Source organism: Neophocaena asiaeorientalis, unplaced genomic scaffold (assembly GCF_003031525.2).
Source record: "Neophocaena asiaeorientalis asiaeorientalis breed wild unplaced genomic scaffold, Neophocaena_asiaeorientalis_V1.1 scaffold46, whole genome shotgun sequence".
Lineage (NCBI taxonomy): Eukaryota > Metazoa > Chordata > Mammalia > Artiodactyla > Phocoenidae > Neophocaena > Neophocaena asiaeorientalis.
The window spans coordinates 11,593,092-11,609,776 of record NW_020175393.1 but is presented as its reverse complement, the minus strand read 5'-3'; the positions used below and the strand labels follow the sequence as shown (position 1 = coordinate 11,609,776).

Sequence of the window (16,685 nt, the reverse complement as noted above, 5' to 3'; positions counted from 1 at the left end):
TCCCCTCTCTTTTTGTTCCTTGTTGTACCTCAGATATTTGAAAGTGACCTTTTTACTAAGTCGGACACGTTTCTTTTCCTCAACCCAATATAAAGAATTTCCAAAGTGATCCGTTTTGTTTTCGGTACTCTTAGCAGGGCCCCTTGTCAATGAAGGAACGTCAAAAAGATACCCTAGCGTGGGCCTATCACTTCAACTCTTAAAATAATGTGAAATCCTGTTTTATTCCTCATCTTGGTAACAGATTTCAAAAAAAAATCAAACTAGATTTCAATGTTTTCTGGGACTATCTTACTTATCTGGGGGTGTATAGGGAGTGTCTGACCCTTAGAAATTCTCCCAAGGGTCATAAACTAGCAGGTTTTGAAAGTGGGTGGGGGGAAGGCTTGGTACCTAGGAATCACTGCATTTCAAGTCTCGATGGGAGAAGTAGGACCCGATTAAGGCCACGTGCCAACAGCAGCTTTGGGGAAAGGCTCGCTGGTAGAGGAGATAAAGCAGGAGGGTACCTCACCATCCACCCTCCGGACCCCTGTACCACATCCTACAGAATTAGCTTCAGGCCAGTTTGAACTGGGAACCTGAAGCAAAGAGTTTTCCTCGAAAATGTAAAGTCCTTTAACTTCTAAAGCTAACAGGGCGCCTCCTTAATAGATATTTCTGGCACTTAACTTATGAAACCACAGTTAGAAACTACTTCATGTGGAAATCAGTTTTCGGAAATGCCAAAAACTTATAGTTGTGATTTTAAAGACAGGGTTATGAATTTCTAACACTGACAGAACTGTGACAAGCCGTTTTATAATACCAGTGTTCTTAAGATTTTGTTCACACCTAAAACCTTCCAATCCTTTGGATCTCATACACTTGCTTTTCCTACCACTTTTATCTGTAAGGGAAAGCACTCAGTAATTCTTGAAGGTCTTAGTGAGCAGGTACTTCTTCAGCTTTCATTTTCTTAGCCACGTTCTTGGATACTACAATATTTATTAAACGAATCATCCCAATATTTTTCTTTCAAGGTGCTGATCGAGAGTTGTTCATTTTTGTTAAAATGCATACTGCCTGTGTTCTTTATAAAATGCTCGGGGCAAGTGCCGTGATGTGCACTGATAGCAAGAAGTGACTACCTCAAAGCAATGTATCGTTAACAAGGTGTTTCTCACTCATCGGACAGTCCCAGTCAGACAGCCCCACCCAGCCCAGCCCAGCAATTGTGAAAAGTCTCACCTGCCTGGCTCTTCTTACTGAGAGTGGAAGGCCAGAGGCAGAGGTCAGAGGTGGCAGTGTCACCATCTGTAAAATGAGGGGATGAGCTCTAAGTTCCCTTCCGGCTCTAACGTTCTATCACCGTGAATCCCAAGACAGGAGGAGAAGCAACGGCCTTGGGGGTGGGGAAGGGAAGGCAGAGAAGGTCCCACCCCTCACAGTACCTTCCCAGAATCCACAGGCCCGTAAGCAGAGAGTAAAAAGCTGGTGAGCAGCTTCTAACACCAGAAGCAAACACTTTCAAGATGACAAACCAAAACTAGCACAGTCTGGGCAGTTACTCTCTGCTTTTTATAAATTCTTCCATCCTCCGCTGGCCTCTCCCTGACCCCACCCAGATAGGAAATTCTGACAAGCTCAGGTGTGAGAAGGTACAAGAAGTGATGAGGACAGAATCGCCAACGGGGCCAGATGAGATCTGCCATCTCCCTGCCCTGTGCTTCTGTAGTGCTTGAACAATGGGAGCAATTTCAAATGGAAAGACGGCACCCTTACAACACCAGCGTTTGCCCCCCACGGGAGCACAGAGTTCACACAGGTAGGCTCAGCGACGTAAAAAATGCTTCTCGTGGGTATTTATACTTAAAATATACTGTCGCCATAATGAAAATTCAGGTGGTTTCCCTGATTTTGAGGCAGAAGCCTCATTAAAACCCTTTATGTGGGAACCCTGCCAGTAAACTCCAGTGTGGTTTTGAATTTCTCTCTCCACCTCCCACCCCCAACTTCTCGATTTTACCTGATACATTTGTCTGATGTTTTTATTATCCATCACATGCCAGGATCACTCTACCTTTTTGGCTTCTAAATGCCAGCTAATGCAAATGGACGTTCCTTTTTCAAGTAATGAGCCCTGGCTGTGGTTTATAGAAAATAATGCAACAAACTTCCGCTGGCTTTACAGAACTCTGACCAATGACTTCTAGTCGTTTGAGACTGTCATGTCTTGAGGATTAACTCCTTCTGGGCAAAGAGAGCTCATGAGGACTTTAAAGGGATGATATGGTAATTTTTATGTTACAAAGAATAAAATTTTCTAGAACTTAGTTATTTCGTGTTACGCTGCAATGTGTTCTGTAGGAAGAAATTTTAACTTGCTGCCGTATCATGTGAGAGCTCTTATATAATAATCAATGATGGGGAGATGGAAGGAATTCTAAACTTAAAAAGAAAGAACTTAAACCCCTTCCTAACCTTCGACTATTTATAATAATTATTACAGAAGCAAAGGATATAACTAAATTTTCTTTCATTGAATGGGGTTGTACCTGTACTTCTAATCTCCGTTCTGTACAAGAACTCAGTTTTCATTTTAGACCATCTTCTCAGGTTATTTCGACCTTGTGTCCCAAACTATTCATACCCATGTCACCAGTCACATTACGTACAGCTACAAACTATCTATAGACCTGGATATTATATCAACTAAAGTAAAGAAAATATAATATCTACTTACTGAAAGGATCAGGATGAAAGCCTGGAGAGTTCTAAAAGTACTCTTACCCCAATCTAATTTTAGAAATGTAAAGCCAAAGCTCAGTAACGGCCCCAGTGATCTGCCTTGTAGCCTTAGAGCCAGTTTAAAACTCCAGATTACAACCTACCGATTAAATAAAGCCAGCACTGCCAGGAGTTACTTGAAGCCCAAGATAAACATGGTGAATCTTCCTGATAGGCTTGTTTTACCCAGCATGGAGACAAGCGTATGCTGTACAGTAAACATGGACATGATATGGAGTAGAATGCAACACTTGGGTGAATTTTCAGACAAACAAAAAATGACTTCAACAAAATTTTGCACTTGTGAAGCTTTAAACTATGCCCCCAGATTCCCTAAGGTACCCATTTATCCTCCTCTGCTAGTCTGGGGTACTCTGGTGAAAAAAAATCCAAACCCCTCGTTGACTGTTTAGATGATCCTAATCTAACCCGCTGACAAATAGGGAAGCTGAGCGGAGAAGGGAGCCATGTGCTCTACAAAAATCACAAAGCTCCAGAGAGGCAGAACCACAGCTAGACAAGACCTCTTCGACCTCTAACCACTCTGCAGTCTTAGTCACCCTTAAGGAATTCGGTGGACACAACCACAGATATACATTTGCTGTCTTACGAGCCTATCTGCCGAAATAAATTTGCCTAGAAATATTTAAGTAGGTTCTTCTGGCGCCCATGTGTTGCCCAATGAGAGCTACTGTTCTTGGGACACTATTTGAAAACTCTTTCGGGACTTGTTGATCTAATCTGCTCAACAGTGAGCACCTAATTCAGTTGTTCGTGGCATAATGTGAATGAGACCAAGGTCAAGGGCTTGATTCCCTTAGGACCTGCTGGTTCCCTACAGATGCATTTCATTCCACAACTGCTCGCTGCACCCTTAGCCAGTCAGACAGCTGCAGATTTATGTCGTTATCATAAATAGAGCTGCAAGAACCTTGCTCATTGAAACGGCAGCAGCAGCAGTTTTTCACAACCCAGTGTACCTGGGGAAGAATATATTAATAAAATGCCCGTGAAGCTCAAATAAAAATAAAATCAATGTTAATAGTAAAAATTTCTGGGCTCCCCTGGTGGCGCAGTGGTTGAGAGTCCGCCTGCCGATGCAGGGGACACGGGTTCGTGCCCCGGTCCGGGAAGATCCCACATGCCGCGGAGCAGCTGGGTCCGTGAGCCATGGCCGCTGAGCCTGCGCATCCGGAGCCTGTGCTCCGAAACGGGGGGGGCCACAACAGTGAGAGGCCCCCGTACCGCATAAAAAAAAAAAAAAAAAGTAAAAATTTCTTGCTCCTATCCGCCAAAGTCTATGGGGAAAAACGAAATGGCCTCCCTTCACCCAACCAGGTCTCTTGGGCCTCCCAAGCAAGTGGAAAATGTAGGGGAAAGGAGTGAAACCAAGACAAGGGAGAATAAAAGAAGCTCTGATCTTTTATTCTTGCAGGCTGCAAGCCTCCACTCAGCGCCTGCCACACCCCGATGGCTAAGGAGAGTTATCTTGGGTCATACTTGACTCTTAACTAGAGTGAGCTGCGGAGGGCAGTGATAGTCTAATCCCTGTTCGTCTTCCCCTTTGGGGCTTAATAACAATGATACTTGATGTTTCTAGGCCTTTACCAAGTACTTTCACATGCATTTTCTTATTCAGTAGACCCTCAAGACGTTATGGTTGGTTGAAAATGGGCCAGGAGAGCTCTCAGAAGAATGGAAATAGGAGTTTGAAAAAAATAGCAGACCGGGGTACTTGCCATTCAGGGCTGACAGCTAGGAAACATCGTACCCATGTATCACCCCCTCTCAGCAGTGGAATTTACATGCCCCAGCCAAGGAGGGCAGGTCGGGGCGGAGAAAAGGACAAGGGGCCTTGAATCCAGGTGGAACACAGATGGGCAAATGCAGAGTCCTCTGCCCTTTTTTAATGCAAGGGCAAAAATATACAGAATGAAAAGCCATCATACTTCTCGGCAATGAGGCGTTAACTTCAAAGCTTCATCGAGGCCTTCCAAATGGTAGGAGTTGTCGCCACACTAAATCTCAAATAACAACGTCCGGGTACTTTTTATTAACCCCCTCGCAGCATCCTTTCTATTGGAATAGAGTTATCTTGGGTCATACTTGACTCTTAACTAGAGTGAGCTGCGGAGGGCAGTGATAGTCTAATCCCTGTTCGTCTTCCCCTTTGGGGCTTAATAACAATGATACTTGATGTTTCTAGGCCTTTACCAAGTACTTTCACATGCATTTTCTTATTCAGTAGACCCTCAAGACGTTATGGTTGGTTGAAAATGGGCCAGGAGAGCTCTCAGAAGAATGGAAATAGGAGTTTGAAAAAAATAGCAGACCGGGGTACTTGCCATTCAGGGCTGACAGCTAGGAAACATCGTACCCATGTATCACCCCCTCTCAGCAGTGGAATTTACATGCCCCAGCCAAGGAGGGCAGGTCGGGGCGGAGAAAAGGACAAGGGGCCTTGAATCCAGGTGGAACACAGATGGGCAAATGCAGAGTCCTCTGCCCTTTTTTAATGCAAGGGCAAAAATATACAGAATGAAAAGCCATCATACTTCTCGGCAATGAGGCGTTAACTTCAAAGCTTCATCGAGGCCTTCCAAATGGTAGGAGTTGTCGCCACACTAAATCTCAAATAACAACGTCCGGGTACTTTTTATTAACCCCCTCGCAGCATCCTTTCTATTGGAACATATAATACACGAGATCTCCACAGAGCCGCTCTCCTCTAAGAATCTTCCTCCCCTTCTACATTTTGGCTGCCACCTTCCCAACTGCTCTATTATATAATTTCCTATTTCACTCCTGTTCGAAATAGCATTTATTTTCCATGTCACTCTTTCGGGCCCTCAGCCACTACTTTACTGAATTATTAGCTGTTTTGTAGCCTGTGCTCTCCAACTACAAAGTAAGCTTTGGATGGTAAAGATGATTTATTTTCCTCTCATATCCCTCAGAACTGTCTATATTATAAGAGCTTAAATTTTTTTTAATATAAGTGTATGAATGGATGGATAAATCAAAAAATAAGTAAATTAGCTGGGGGATCAGGAACTCCGCACAACAGCTGGTACATTTTTGACGCATCAAGAAAATAGATATTATAATAAACATTAAGAAATGCTGACATCAAACCTAAAATGTAACTCAAATATGATTCCATACCTATAAAACCTCCTAAAGCTCTCTTTAAAGGGTGTTCAAAGCTCTCCCCAAGCATTGTTACATCAGTTGACCTCACGTCTCAGACAGGGGCCCGCAAATGGCAGCTGCCACTAGTGAACGGATTCCTCTGTTTTGCCACCGTGCTGTTCCCAATATCCTGAGAGCCCGTATCTGTGGGTAAGTCTACACTGGGGAGCCACGGGGAGAAGAGAGGAAGGAGAAAGACAGCCAGGCCAGAAAGGTACAGCCTGTGGGAAGGCGAGTCAGCACGCTCCTCTCCCTCTGGACCCCAAGGTAACTGTTGCCACTAAGGTCACGTGGTTTATTTGGAGTGGGCTGGAAAGCTTGCTTCCTGTCTGAATTTCTAGGTAGTATATAGAGCCAGTATGTCAGCATCATCCAGAATTGTGGATGACCTTTATAGATGACGAGATGGCACCCTGGAGACACATGGATCTGCGTGACATCCCGAGATGAAAACGTGGTCCTCCTGTCTCAGGCCCGAGTGTGCTACTCCCTGTCTGCATCCCTGACAGTGTGTGCCAGTGGGGAAACGTAGAGCTTCGGCCTTGAGCTTCCAGAGATCTGCATTCTATGAAAACACACACAGAAGGGGAAAATCTTCCACCTTTTCAGGCCACACAGGGGCAGAGCCTTGAACCACAGGGGGTCATCCCGACCCAGCACAGGTCACAGCCACCCTTCACCAGGCGTGACTGAGCAGCTCTGCAAAGGGGGTGTGGAAAATAAGGGTGAGGCTATTGGCATAGTCAGAGCCCTCTGTTCTACTCTTCCATGGTCACGTCCCACTACTGCTCGGTATGAACCTTCCTCTTTGTGGCGGGGCATGTACTCAGAACCCTCATCCCCAGACTCACGGCCACCTCTCTTTTCTCTGCCAGACCTGGGTACGTAAGCACTGCCTTCAAAGCTCACCACTACACAAGGACTTCCCAGGTATACAAATCCCTATCACCTTTTCTTTACCCTATACATCTGGAACGTTTACAGATGTAAATTTTACCACTCCATGCATTTTAAAGTATCATCACTGGTTTTAGAGAAGCATTTTCATTTTCCAGCTAAAGGGAAAGCAAATGAAGAAGAAGAACCGTGTATCCTTCTTTGAGATCCTACCTAGCAGGGGCTTCCCTGGCGGTCCAGTGGTTAAGACTCCTCACTTTTACTGTAGGGGGCACGGGTTCGATCCCTGGTCAGGGAACTAAGACCCCACACACTGTGCAGCCAAAAAAAAAAAAAAGCAGCTCTGCTACCTAGTTCACGGTATGGTACTGAAAACAGACGAGTACTTCCAAAACATCTACTAAACGAATCAGTTACTAGCATAGACCCGAGCAAGCAACATGACAGAAGCAGAAATGCTATGTAAACATTACCTAAAAATCAACTTTCGACTCTACACAGAACATTACTTTGCATTTTCCACATTGAGGTTTTAAGAGATTTTTTACGTCGGTTTTCTTACTTTCCCTGAATTTGTCCCCTCACACTAAAATGATCAAGTATCAATCACTAAATTAGTTTTACTTTTAATTTCATTAGACAATGGGTGGAAAAATATACCCCCCGTGGGAGAAATGTAATGGATCACGTTGATGGAGAAGAAAGCAGCAAAATGAGAATCTGAAATCGATTTTTTGAAGATAATGAGAGGTCAGACCAGCAAGCTCCATAGTTTTGCAAAAGAGAGGAAAAGTGCCTCGACTATCCAGTATAAATATTTATTTTCCGTGTTGTAATGAATTGTACTTTTCCACTGCACCCTCACAAATTCTGAAAGACCAGCTGATCCCAAGGCTAAGAAAGTATGCTATGCTGAAGGAAAGAGAGAGAAAAAGGAAAAATAAAAATAAAAATAAAGCCAACAACGCACAAGCTGGCAATTTTCAGAAACTTCAACCATCCCTTAAACCCACCCAAATTTTGAGGATATGGATGGAATAATACATTTCCTCTCGGTGAGAAGGAGGGAGGCCATAGATGTGCAGTGCGTGTGTGTGTGTGTGTGTGTGTGTCCGTGTGTGCATGGGGAGGGAGGGTAAGAGAGAAGGAAGAAACCAAAGGGTGAAGGGGGGAGAGAAACGGAGGAAAAACGAGAGAGATCTTCTTGCTAGGCCTTGATTAAGAACTTTTTAAAGGCTAGGAAGGGTGGATAGTCTTTGAAACCAGATCCGCCACAGGAAGGAGGCCAGCACCCAGGACACCGTGTCTTTCAGAAGGGGCCACCCACAGTGCCGCGGTGGTCATATGACTGCTCTGTCACATCCTGAAGCCATTTCCAGCCCATGCACACGTCTGTGCTCCCATTTAGAGAGGATGGGATATATGGGGAACACACATATGGAAACACTTTCAGAGAATCAGTTTCCATGAAATTCATAATGAGCCAAGTGGCTTCAGATGTGGTTGCGTTCCTCCGATTAGCCAGAGAAAAAAAAAGAAGGAAGAAAAGGAGGAAAAAGGGACAAATCCACCCTTTCAGACCTCATTTCAGTTTCAGAGAAATTAAAAACCACTAATGACTTATGGCTACCAAAACACAGAGCCACAATTAAGACAGGAGGAACTAGGAAAAAGAGGGACAGAGGTTTAGAAGCAACAGCCTTTCCCTCCTAAAAATAACAGCTTCGATATCAGTAATCTTGTCTTAAATCAGGGGGAGGCTTTCCTGTGACGGCATCTACCTCGGGTGGCATAATTTTCTGACATCCTGGCAACATGCAGTGCGCATGTGCACGTGTGGGGTGGGGCCACGCGGACAGAGGCAGAGGCTAGGAGACCGGCTTTTATTCGATAACATATGTGGCCAATTAAGATTATTTTAAAAATTGCAACTAAATGATAAATTGCTCCTAAGTAAATCTTTCCAAAAAGCCTGAATGCAGAAGGGACAGCCTGGTATTTTCCTGTGGCCTGTGCTAATGGTAACTCAGACTATATTAAAAGCAGAAATTTATGAACTGGTTGAGATGTTATATATTAGACAATCAAGCTCAGCTGATAGGAAGGCATGAAATACAAGAAGGGAACAAATGGGGGAGGGACTTTAAAAAGGGACATTGAACTGATATTAGTAAGTTAAGACGTTATTTTTATATTAAAACCAAAGCAGATACACTATGGAGGAAAATTCACATTAATTTTAAGGTATAACAGGAGACAAGAAAATGCTCTCCAGGCAAGAGCTGGGGTTGTTTTGGGTTACGTCAGCAGATTGGGGGGTGCAGAGTGGGGAAGGAGCCGAGTTCCCTCTGCCCTTTGGGGTGCTCCAGTAGGAAAGTCTTTCAAGCTTGGTACGTTGTTTAGGAATGCCCTGAGGATGCGCTGGGTACCAGCACTGGCTGGTGCTTAACAGACCAGTCTTTGCTCCAAGCATAGGAATCCTCCAAGTGATTTTGTAGTCACAGCATCCCATGGTGTCACAGGTTTTACTACGGGGAAAGAGATTCGAAGGTTCCCACCTGCAGAGGATCTGTACTCCATGGGAGATGTCTACTCACGTTACGGCGAGTCTACTCACATTAAACCCTCACCCCAGCCCTGGGAGGGAGACAGTTATCACTGACCCCACATTATGGATGACAAACTGAAACCCCAAGAAGCAAAGTGATTTCCTCAAGGTTACAGACCAGTAAATGGTGGCCTGGGACCTGGCCCCAGACCTAGGGGGCTCAGCTGCCACAGTCCCCTCCACGGTTCAGGGATTCTGTGTCACTTTCATGCGAGTTCTAACATACTGGTGGCCGTGCCTACCTGGAGGGCAATGATGGAAAGGGTTCTGATCAATTGTCAGTGACAGGCCTGGGGATGGAGGTGGGGATGGGATGCGGAATGGGGTGGGGTGGGGGGGCTGATTCCTGCCACCTATTTTCCGTGCTCGACTCAGCCCCAGAATTCTCATGTGGTCCTTACCGTTGATGTTCTGAGTGATCGTAGCAAGTCACTTTATTTATTCCCCAGGTTCTCTCATTGGGTAAGACTCTTGTACGTGAGAACGGGCAAAAGTACACAGCAAAGAGTAAACATCTCCATCTCAAAAGGGTATTCCTTCATACGGTATTATTTGAATTAGTAGAGCCAGAGATGAAGGAAAATTTAAAAATTGGGTCCAAGCTAGGAAAGACGTGAGCTGAGAATTAGAATCCTGAAACTCCTGATTCACTCCACACACCCAGCTCCAGGCCCAACCAAACTCTTCTGTTAAAAAAAAAAAAGCCTCTTGCAGTGGGAAAAGGAGGCTAGGAGAGCAAATAATCACCATAGCGACCACATTCCACCATCCCCTAAATGCGCAGACTGTTTTCAGATCCAGCTCGATTCTCCCCTTCTTAAAGTAGGAACAGATAGACTAAATCCAGCACCAATGCAATTTCAGACTCTCCCTGTGACTGACTCTAGCGCTGACCCAGGAAGGCTCCAGGCAGCAGCTGCCTTGGAGGTAGCATCGCTCAAAATGTGACAAGCTCGGGGCACCGTTTTTTTCAAATAAAATTCCCTTCAAAGGGCTTAGCGCCCTGGTGTGGTCCCACAGCCCTGAAGCCATCCTGAACCTTAACGCCTGTGTCTCAAACCACCCGATGCCCCAAGACCCAGAATGTGAACCAGATGACCAAAGTGCTCTGGTTCAGGCTCGAAGTCAGCTCCACAAGCTACAGCTCTCCCAGGCCTGATATGACCCACGGTAATCTGGGATCAAAGCCACAGGCTTCAGCCTCAAGCTGTGTCCTGCCGGGACCTGTCCTTACCCGTGCCCTCTCTCCCTCTCCAGTCAGATGCATCCACTTACCGGCTCCCTCTGCCTATGGCCTGGGAGGGGTTCCTGTCCCAGGGAGACCATGTAAGAGGCTTCCTGGTTGTGACAGAAGGTAGCCTTAGATCCAAGGTCCACTTGTGTGTGTGTTGTATCTGCTGCCCAGATGGCTTATCAATCCTCGTCACATCCAACTTGCTGGTTCCTCAAGCTTTCCTACCTGTTCTGTGACTTCACGTCACTCTTTTTACTCGGGTTTGTCTGTATGTTTCTAGATCTTTCTATTAGGTACACAGTCATCATTTGCTGGAGTAACAATCCTGTCCCAACTTCCCTTTCCAGTTTCGTTTCTCACTCTCCTTCTTCGGGAGCTCTACAATCCATTCAGACTGGACCCCTGTCCGTGTTCTGTCCTGTCCACCTTCCATTTTCCCTCCTTCAGGCGCTGGGTTTACGCTATTCCCCTCAGCCCTCAGTGCCCCCACCTCCACTCTATCTCAATCCCTTGAAATTCTAAGCAGCCTGTAAAATCTACCTCACAATCCCCCCCCTCCCCTTCCAAGAGTCTTCTCGTGTTCTTGCTTTAGCCCAGAGTGACCCCTCCTTCCTCTGCACCTCGTTCTTCACTTATATTTCTCTTCTAGGCAGGCGTGCACATGCAGAGGACCTACAGTCACCTCACCACTTCTACCAGCCTGTAAATTCCTCGAGAACGACGACTCTGTCCTCCATATCTTCAAACGCACTGTAGCTCCTCTCAGAGTGACATTCGGGAAGTTTTTAAATGTGTGTGAGAGGAGAAAGAGATGGTGATGCCAGGTTTGACCTAAAGCCTTGCCTCTAACTGCATTTTGCCTGTGCCTTCTGATTTCTGCCTGTCCATCTGTAGCCGACGGCTTTTCCTGACCTACGACCCCTGTGGTTTACTTGCACCGAAAGGGCTCAGTTTAGTCCCAGACCCACAGCACTGCTCTGCCCACCGGTTCTGGGGTGCATCTCTCGTTCTAACCTGTCCCCTGGGTTTGCTCCCTTATACTAAGAGCAAAAATTTGTTCTGGCTTTTTCAGTCCCAAGCAAACTGTCCTGTCCCACGTCGACACTGACTCTCAAAAATAATAGTTCAATTAAAAAATCATGTTGCAAATGGGTACATTGCTTTTTAGGTTGTCACTGTTTTTACATACATCTGGTTTTACCTTCACAAAAAAGCCCAACTGATGTGGAAGCTCAGTCAAGGAAAGGAGGCACCAACTCAAGGACGCAGCCAATTAGCGGCAGAGCCAGGATGGAATTGTTGCATTTCCTAATTTGTCCCTTTTCCCCGCTCAACTTGTCCCTTTAGCGTCTACTATTTTTCATCCTAAGAGAAGTCCTGACAGGGAGAAAGATGGTATTTCTTTAACAACGGGGATGATCTTGATTGAAGTTTTTTTTTTTAAGTGATGACCGGCATGCCTTCTCACATTGAAGGTTTATATCCAGTAATATCAGAAACCAAACTACAACCTTTTATTTAACTGAAAAACTGACTCACTTTGAAAAGAATTTCTTTTTCTTTCTTGCTAGGATTCAGCCTAAAACCATGTACAAGTCTTCATACCGTCCTGAGACAATGCTCCTTATGTAACTTCCGAATCCAAACACAGTGTTGCAGTAACTCGTTCCTCTGACATTCTGAGTTTTTCCACTCAGGCCCTGCACGCGGAATTAACTCAAAACTTCTGCAAGAAAAACCTCCCTTTTAGAGTTTGATTTGGCATCCATTTCAAAGAGATGTTTGTATATTTTAGAATATGGAGAATTTTCCTTTGATTGAAACCTCTCTTTTCACAATGGACAAGAGATGATTTCTCTTCTGAGTGATTTAAACAAAAACAAACACATCTTAGTTACATAGAACCTTGTTCTCAAAGTGGGTTTTTTTGACACAAATCAAACCCTACAGATTGTAAAGCATTTGGCAAAAGCCTTCAAACAGCCAAAGCCAAATAGTGAAATTTTCCTTGTTGTAGGAGATAAACAAATACTAAGGCAAATCGAAAAAAAAAAGAAAAAGAGGACCTCCTTTCACTTTCTACTCTGCTCGATAACATTGCCCTCTCAACACACACACCCACCCCTGCAGAGGGGTTTCATCCTCAATGTTTATTCCTGGTGCTATAGTAATAACCCTGCCGCAAATGGACAATTTCAACATCTGTTTGTGGCTGCTCCCAGACTCCTTGTACTTCTTTAGGACATGAAGACCGCTGTCTCCCAAGTGTAAACAGACACACCTAGTTATGCATTAAGGTGTCTGAGAGGAGCTACTTGTTTCGATGACAAAAAAAAAAAAGAGGGCCTGGTCAGCTCCATATCCTTGAGAGAAACACACAAAAACACAACTAATAGTCCAACAGTAGCTCCTCCAACAGTGGAAGTTCTCTGCCTGCCTGAAACCTGAGCCCTATTTCTCCCCAGCCTGGGAATACTGTCCACTGAGTGTGCTCTAGATGTGGCCCAAAACAGCTGATGACCGGCCAGGAGAGATGGTGCTGTCACCGATGTGGAGCAGAGTCTACTCGGTCTATTCATAAGGAATTAATTCGAGGGTGAAAAGAGGAAAGGGGCAAAGGAGATAATTCAGGGATAGCTTTTTTTTTTCCTTCAGATCACAATGGCCATGTGTAGCAATAGCAAAATAATGTCAGTGGTCTATTAGATATGTAGCAGGAGAATAGGATTCTAGAGCCTTGGGCTAGCAGTCGGGGTTGGGGAGGGTTCTGGTCACAGCAGTGTCCCTAAATGGGAAGGGTGATCATGGTGGAGCCCCCTCCCACCCCATTCTTTGTCAGTAAAATGATGGAACTTGACTCAATCATCTTTATGGGTTTCCAGCTCTAAAATTCGAATTCAGCTACATATTACAAAACCTTGAGAATTCCAAAAGTACCTTTAAAATTCTATTAGAAGTGCTGTTCCTCTAAAGAAAGGTGCCCATTCATTAAAAAAACAGCATTACAGTCTTTTTTTAAATGAAATATGTAAATCCACTGTGTGAAAAATACCAGGTTTCCCTCGATATACAAAATGCCGATTAGAAAATTAAGTTCTTCCACAAAATAAAAAAAGTATAACTGTTAACAACAGTTTGCAAGGAGGCCAAAAGAAAATGGGAACACGATTAGCTTTTCAAGTCATTAAATTTAGCAGTAAAGGGGGTTAAAATTTGCTTTAGGCTCACACGTTCAATGAGAGATATGATGTGAGCTATTTCTCTTTCTTCTTCGTTCTCGACTTTTCCAGAAAATTGTTTTGATCTGACCTATCTGAAATTAATATAAATATTTATATCCACCTTTCCAACTCCTGCAGGATAGGATATACTGTTATGCATAATTTAAGTAGCTTAAGTTTCCCTGCCCCACACATAAAAATACATACTTTCAGGTTTTAAGATTTCATTAACATGTACATTTTTCATCTCAGAATAAAATTCAGGTTTACAAAAATCAGAAGGTGGATTATTTCCACTGCTGTTTCTGGTAGGAATCTGGTGGATTTTACTTTATTTTGGGTTCTCTGACCTGTAAGCATGAACACTGGCTACTTAGGAAGGATTACTGGTGTTAGGTCCCCCAAAGGTAGCCTGGAAAGACCAATGTGATAAAAATCCCTCTTAGGATGACACCCTACAGGTTTCGTAGCAAAATCTGGCTCTGATGTGGAGACCCCTATGACAACACATGATGGGGAAAGCACACTTGGAGCCCAGAGATGTGGGGTTGAGTCTTTCCCTCCCCCATCTCCCCATGTGACCTAGAGGTCAAGTCTCTGACTGTCCCCAAGCCCAAACTCCTACTGGCAAAACAGGGACTATAATAACGTCTATACTCCAATAAGCTGCTGTGAGGTCAAATGAGAATGTCTGTGTCTCTCTTTTCTATATATTTAAAACACTATCTAAATATTATTATCATTATTAATACTGAGTTTTGCTATGCACTTAATTTTACTATCACCTTTGGATATAGTTGCTATTGTATAATCCTTCCCGTTTTCCTCTGCACCTAATCTGTTGTAACACGGTGTTCTTCTTCTGCAGGCCTTAAGTAACTTCTGCCATCAGAAAAGCCACTGTTATCGATGATGTGAGCATCCTGGGTCTTTTCAGTTTCCTCTTGGGAGCTGCTGAATTAGAGCAGCAGGAGAGCTCCAGCCTCCCCACCACGGGGACGATTCCCTGGTGGTGTCTTCAGTTTTTCTTCACACGTTCAGGGGCGCCTGCCCGAATCTCCACGTCTCCTGGCCGACCCAGCCTTCAGACCAGCATCCTCTGAGCCTGACGCACTGCTGGAGGCCCCTCGTCCTCAAACTGCACTGGGCCATGGTCCTTGTCACACCCAGTGTGATGCCACCGGAATCCACAGTCCCAACCCGCAGGTTGTATTTGTACAAATCTCTTTATTCATCCCCTGTTTCCCTCAAGGCTAACTTGCCTATTTGTTCTATTTGTTAGAGCTCACTTGCCACATTTTTCAGTAACTGCAGAGTTTTACCTCAGTGTGAATGGCTCCAATTTGCCTTCTACATAATCTCAAGTGGTACTTGCTTATTCGATTTTTACAAACTTTCAGAAAGATTTTTTTCTCCAACTTCCAAGCGGAAGTTCTGTTATTTACCATTTGAAATGTTACCTTTGCATTAAAATGTTAGCAGGAAGACCCTTGGGTGGGGTTCACTTTGGTGAAATAGTTTTTCTCTTAATTTAGGCACCAGGGAACATGGCAAAGAGCTGGGCAATGCCACGAAGCCACCTGCAGGGACCCAGGGCATAAGCTGTGGCTTCAAGCTGACACTTCAAATACTAGCTTGGAAGGTCTGCACAGGGGCTGAAACACAACCACAACGCCAGTTTTCTATTTCCAAGGTCCCTAAATAGACGCCTAGTTATCTATCTCCTTGCCCACTTCTGTAGTGATTTTCAACACAATACTGCAAAGTTATAGCAAAAAAGAACAGGACCAAAGCCTTAAAACTGGAAGGGACCATGAGCCTGATCAAGACCACCCCTCGGGCTTCCCTGGTGGCGCAGTGGTTGGGAGTCCGCCTGTCGATGCAGGGGACACGGGTTCGTGCCCCGGTCCAGGAAGATCCCACATGCCACGGAGCGGCTGGGCCCGTGAGCCATGGCCGCTGAGCCTGCGCATCCGGAGCCTGCGCTCTGCAACGGGAGAGGCCACAACAGTGAGAGGCCCGCATACCGCAAAAAAAAAACAACACACACACACACACACACACACACACACAAAAGACCACCCCTCGTTTGAGGAAGAAGCAAGTCTGACCATCAGGATTCAGACCTGGCTCCTGGGGAGAAAACAGCCCTCCTTCTCAAGCCTGTTGTCTTTAAGTTTTATTCCTTTTAAAAAGTGCCTATTTTTTTTTCCCCCAGTGGCCTGTTATTTGGTGTTTCTCAATCTGGTTTTGCATCCTCCTTACACTGAGTCTTTTGGTTTCAATCTTCCTTGACTGCTCTATTCTAAATGACAAAGCCAGAGAGAAAGGTTAAGAATGAGCTTCCACAGCTAAAGAAATGTCCCACCTGTTATCCGGAAGTCCAATCCATCAAGTTTTCAGAGCCCCTGGAATTATTCTACATGTCCCATCCCAGGAGATGCTGATGCCCTTTGAATCGTACCTTATTTTGGGTCCTTTGAGCTTCCAAAACTCAGTATAAATCCATCAACTAAATTTTAAGTGGATCAGGTCACCGAGAAATATGCTCCCCAGACTCTGATTTTACTGCTCTCCTTTCCTTTAAAACAAGCTAACAAATGGTGGTAACAGTTTTCAGGACACACCTCCCTCTGCACCTTGGCACTGCAGGAAGAAGAGGACGCTGGTGTCCATGGAGAGCAGGACTTTTGTTGCTTTTCAAACAGGCAATGTCAAAAGTGCTCATATCTTCGTAAGATCTGGAAGCTAATTACTAGAACCA

General features: G+C 44.8%; 1 protein-coding gene across 6 annotated transcripts in view; it reads right to left on the bottom strand.

The window, feature by feature from the left end:
- The window catches only part of RUNX2 (RUNX family transcription factor 2), a 126,351-nt gene that overhangs the window by 4,669 nt on the left and 104,997 nt on the right, over window positions 1–16,685 (bottom strand). For 3 of the 6 annotated variants that reach the window (XM_024765885.1, XM_024765886.1, XM_024765883.1), the window contains one exon: window positions 1,231–1,296. The exons of the other annotated variants lie outside the window; for them this stretch is intronic. In XM_024765885.1, the coding sequence (XP_024621653.1) occupies window positions 1,231–1,296 (66 nt within the window). The remainder of the gene's footprint in view (window positions 1–1,230; window positions 1,297–16,685) is intronic. 6 annotated transcript variants of the gene reach the window in all.